The sequence below is a fragment of the Manacus vitellinus genome, unplaced genomic scaffold (genome assembly GCF_001715985.3).
Source record: "Manacus vitellinus isolate BGI_N305 unplaced genomic scaffold, ASM171598v3 scaffold_129_pilon, whole genome shotgun sequence".
In the NCBI taxonomy this organism is placed as follows: domain Eukaryota; kingdom Metazoa; phylum Chordata; class Aves; order Passeriformes; family Pipridae; genus Manacus; species Manacus vitellinus.
The window spans coordinates 97,825-102,887 of record NW_021938948.1 but is presented as its reverse complement, the minus strand read 5'-3'; the positions used below and the strand labels follow the sequence as shown (position 1 = coordinate 102,887).

Below are 5,063 nucleotides of genomic sequence, written 5' to 3'. Positions count from 1 at the left end.
GGCGCCGGGCAGGTGGGCAGCGAGTCTTTGCCTTCCTGGACACAGAGCACAAAGATGGCAGGTGGGCTTAAAACTGCTCCTCAGCGTGCCACTCACTGCAGGACAGCTGAGCTGAGCAGTGGGATGTTCCCAAGGGCTGCTCAAGTCCTGATTGTATTAATTGTATTAATTTGACTCCTTTCGAGCGTCGCCTCTAAAGCAACTCCCCCCTCCCGTGGGCAAATCACCCAGGGGAGAAGAGGAGAAGGAGGGCTGGACCAGCCCAATTCTCAGTGCTTAGTCCCACCAGCCCAAAGAACAGGCTCATCTGCAAAGATCCCTTGCCCACACTCCACCACACTCTTCCTACTCCAACAGCCACCACTCCTGGTTTCCCTGCTTCATTCCCAGCTTACAACAGCAGCATTCCCACAAAAAGCCAGGAAAAATGCACTACTCTGTGATCACACACAGTGTGAAGCTTGGGATTAAAGCATTCCAACGTGTGGCTCTGACCAACTGACTGTTTAGCAGGGAAAAAGGGGAGTCCTGGCACAGGGATCCTCCTGTGTGTGAAGGGAGATGGGAGTGGGCACCTTCTCTTTGCAGACTCCTTTCACAACGTCGGACATCCTGCTCTCCAGCACAGGCTCTCCTGGGATTTTTGCTGTGCTGCCAGGCAAAGGTGGGAAATTTGATGCAAGCAAGTCAAACTTTGGTGTCTGAGTCTTTGTTTCTGCTGAAGGCTGAGGTCTCTGGAGAGGGAAAACACCCGTTAACAGAGCCGTGACACCGAGCAGGAAAAGCCCCGAGCAAGTGCCAGGGAAATTCATGGAAAAACTGTTAACCCCCAGTTTAATCCCAGGGTTTAAGGGCTCTGCCACTCCTTCAATAACTGCACTTTGAGCAAGGCCCTGCAGTAAGGGAAGGGGAACTCACTGAAACCCGGTCGTCGTCCCGTCTCCTCCGACCTCGGAACACGTTCCTCCTTGGAAGACAAGAAACCCTCAGTCAGTGCCTTGGCCCTGCTCTGCACAAGGGAATTTGGGATTCACTGTATCCCTGGGATTCCATCCTCAGGAGGGGCCAAGGCTCTGAGTATCACCAAGCACAGGGACAGCTGTAATTCTACAGCAATCAACTTATTGGCCTGACTTCTCACCAATCTGCCCTGAACGTTTCTTTTTAAGTGTCTAAACCCTGAATTCACAGAGCAAAGATAAAACAACTTCATCTTAAAATATTGCAGAGCATCAAACTGCCAGCTGAGGATCTGCTTATTGTTTACAGCAACGCAGCTGCCAACTTGACCTCAGCAACTCTTTTAATTCTGGGGACAAATCAGGTATTTTAAAATTAAGACCCCTCACTGTCTTACTGCCAGAGTAAACAGCAGGTGTAGACTCGAGCAGGAAGCTGGTCCTGCTCCCAGCTCAGCTTTTATCACTCCTGCTTTAGTTCAATGCCAGTTTTCTCGTGGTTGGCCTTTACAGAAATGTTATTTTGTGCCCGTGGCTGGTGACCTTCGGGCCGAGCCCCACCTGAGCAAACAGGACACAGCCCCTCACCTGCCCCTGCCGACGCCGTAATCCCCGTTCTGCTCCAGCTGGGCCGTGGCAGAATCCTTCTGGGAATAGCCCTGCTCTTGGTGCCCGGTTAAGGGGCTGCTGTGCCGCTCCATGAGGAAATTCCTGGAGCTGGCTCTGCCCAGGTCCCCCATGGGCACGGCCCCGAGGGCGGGCGGCCCCTCCGCGTGCTCCGAGCCGGAGGAGGAGCGGAAATGGGGCTTCACCCTGCGGAGACACAGAGCTGAGGGACCCCCACAGGGCTGGAGAACCACCCACACAGCACCCACAGCCCACAGCCCACGGGATAACAGGATATCCTGAGCTGGAAGGAGCCCCCCAGGATCAAAGCCTCAACCCTGGCGTTGTCAGCACTTTGCTCTGACCAGCTGAGCTCACCCCGGGGCCAAGAGAGCAGCAGGTCAGGAAGCACCACAGCTCAGAAGCTCTTTCCTATGTACATTCAGGAGGAATAAAGACATTTGTCTTCCCCACCTCCATGGATTCCTTCTGTTGTGGTTTTCCTGCAGCCTCCTCTCAAAATGTTGTCGTTTACAGGAAATATTGAGATCGTTGCCCAACAGATACCAAAGGGGGAAAAAAAACACCCCAAACCCAGTGGTGGCAGCAGAGCCAGAAGCCCAAAGAGGGATTTTTCCTCTGTCTGGGCCTGCAGCAAAGGCACAGGGCACTGCAGAGGGACCTGGAGAAATAAGCTGAGCCCAAGGAACAAACACATCTGGCCACAGGTGAACAAATGAACTGAGAGATGAGGCCAGGAGTAGATGGTGAATGAACATGGGAGATCAGGCCAGGGCAGCTGAGCCCCCCTCCAGGCAGAGCCAGGCTCAGCCTCGCTGTTCCCATTCCCAAACCCCCAGCACTGACTCTGCAGTTCCCAATCCCCAGACATTTCACCCTGGTATTGATTATTCAGCACTAAAGCTGCAGTTCCCTTGAGCACAGACACAGCTTTGCACGCTCAGTGCTGCTGCAAGTTCAGGTACGGGGTCCTAAATGCAGAATTCCCCAGAAAAACTCTGCCCCAGCACAGCATGGAACAGTTTTCTGGGGCAGCATTTGGGTGCCTTGGACTGTTTTCCACTCCTGCCTTTTCCAGCAGCACCCACCAGCTGCAGAAAGGGAGACAAGGAATTTAAACTCTCTGTCTCTCTCTCCCCTCTGGTCAACTCTGCACATCTCCTAATTTAAGGACAGCAGGAGGATTTTGCACACTTATTGTTTTTAAACAGTCTCATTACAACATTCCATGCAATCAGAAGAAACTCTCCTATTGCCAGCCGAGGTCTGACTCCTCCATCTCCCTTTCCCACAACGATGTTGCAACAAATCAGGACAAAATAAATACAAGTGGCTTAAACAAATGTTTAGCTACAGAGAAAAACCCAATGCTTAACTATTAACTGCCTAAAGGACAAGACAAATCAGGCTTAATGGGCCAGCACAGAAACCCAAAGGCAGCAGCTGAATGAACCCCTCTGAACGAGCTCCTCTGCAGCTCAAGAGGGGATGTGCTGAACAGGGATTAATTCACATTTCACAGCTTTGAGAAGCACCAAGAACCAGTTTTAAGGCCCCCAATAAAAGTTTTCCATCAGCAGAGCCCATAAAGAGGAGGAGGAGGAGGAGGAAAGTTGAGTGAATTCTTCCACTTTGTTGAAGTTGTCACTGTGCAGCCCTCAGATCTCATAATCTTACCCGTCATCGAGAAGGCCGCGGTCTCATCTGGGCAGAAGAGCAAAGCAGGAAAGATGAGGAAAGATAAAGGAGGAAAAAACCAAAAAAAAAGGCAGAGAGAAGGAGAGATGATGTGGAGAGAGCAGGAGGAAGGAAGAGGAGGAAGGAGGAGCAGGAGCAAGGCTGCCCAGAGCCCGACCGTGACCTGTTCTCTCTTAGCGCGATACTTGATCATCACTGGGCCACAACCTGCACAGTCCCACCCCTAAGGCTGCCCCTTCAGGGGGTGAAGTTGCACAAAGTAAAACACAGCCAGGATTTTAGGAGCTTGGGGATTGCACAGCTGTGATCTCTGGGGCACACGGGGCGTTCCAAGGTGGGAACGTTGGGAACGCGCCGACACTTCTGGGTTTGCCAGGCTTTGGTTGGGGCACAACTTGAGGCAAAAGAAAAAAAAGAGCCAAACCACCTTTGTAAAGATGGCAGTTGGGAGCTCAGCAGCTGCAACTGGAGCAAGCAGAGTCACCCTCCCAGTCCCACAGGCTGTGTCAAGGCTCTGCTGAGTCACCGCAGAGCAAATCCCGAAGTTCCCCTTCTGCCAAAAAGCCCCCGACCTGAGCTGCACCCACAGACCCTTCTGCCAACAGCCCCTGACCTGAGCTGCACCCACAGACCCACTCAGAGCCCTGGCACTGTCAGCTGATTCCTCCAACAACACAAAAAGCAATTCCCTTGGCCCCTCTCTGAGCTGCACACAAACAATTCCCACCCCCAGGTTACCACTCCATTGTATTCCCAGAGCAACACAAAGTGTTTCCTCCTCCCCAGTGTTTACAGCTGAGTCCTCACAGCTCTCAGGAAAGATGGGGGATAAAGCAAATAAATTACAGGAACAGACAGCAGAGCTCAGGGCATGCAACTCCCACTGCAGGAACCCAAGGGCTCTGCAAGGCTGATCCCAGCAGGAAAGGCTTATGTTAGTGCTGCTGGAGTTCATAATCTGCGTAGAACAAACATAATTACAAGTATTAACTTAAGAGGAAGTTAGTTATTTGTCTGCAGAAATTCCTCTGAGGCTTTTAAAGGAGTTACCTTTGCTCTCTCCAGCACGTGTGTCCAATATTTTTCTTTTTTTTTTTAAGGATTTTAAGCTGCCACCTTGATTTTTTTTTTTTTTTCAAATCAAGTTGAAAACCATCACACAGGTTTGATAAATGAAATAAATAGCCTGGTCCCCCCCTGTGACACACACAAGGAACACTAGAGGATGTCAGCAGTGTAAGTTTTCCAAGAGCTGTCTTACCGATTCCTATGGAATGGGCGACCTATACTCAGGGAAGCAGCATTTGTTTTATAGGATCCTGGTGTGTTAAAGCCATTCACAAATCCACCATTGGGAAAGGGGGCCTGCAACAAAGACACAACACTCTCAGTGTGGCTGAGCTGCAAAGGAAAACGTCGGCAGGTTTATGAGGAGCTTCAGCAGGGGGTAACTTCACCCTGGGCTGGAGCATCTCCCTGGTGGGAACTCACTTCTCCAGACAAACCAAACCCCCCTGGGAACAGCCAGCACCTGCTTTAGCAGAGTCCTGGAGAAGCTACAGACTTCTCTAGTAACACCAGCTACTGGACAATGGGATGTCACACCAGAATTCCCTGAAATAAGTGGCAGGCAGTGGCCAGGCTGGCAGCCTGTCCTGCTTGAGGTCCTGGAGCAGGTCCAGAGGAGAGCAACGAGGCTGGGGAAGGGACTGGAGCACAAGTGCTGTGAGGAGAGGCTGAGGGAGCTGGGGGGGCTCAGCCTGGAGAAGAGGAGGCTCA

At 51.7% G+C, this 5,063-nt stretch overlaps 1 protein-coding gene across 1 annotated transcript in view; it reads right to left on the bottom strand.

The window, feature by feature from the left end:
- Positions 1–5,063, bottom strand: part of LARP4 (La ribonucleoprotein domain family member 4) — a 15,284-nt gene that overhangs the window by 1,771 nt on the left and 8,450 nt on the right. The window contains exons 8-13 of the mRNA XM_029965985.1: positions 4,776–4,798; positions 4,546–4,649; positions 1,548–1,772; positions 919–967; positions 576–734; positions 2–35 (exon numbers count right to left, since the gene is read on the bottom strand). Coding sequence (XP_029821845.1) covers positions 2–35; positions 576–734; positions 919–967; positions 1,548–1,772; positions 4,546–4,649; positions 4,776–4,798 — 594 coding nt within the window. The remainder of the gene's footprint in view (position 1; positions 36–575; positions 735–918; positions 968–1,547; positions 1,773–4,545; positions 4,650–4,775; positions 4,799–5,063) is intronic.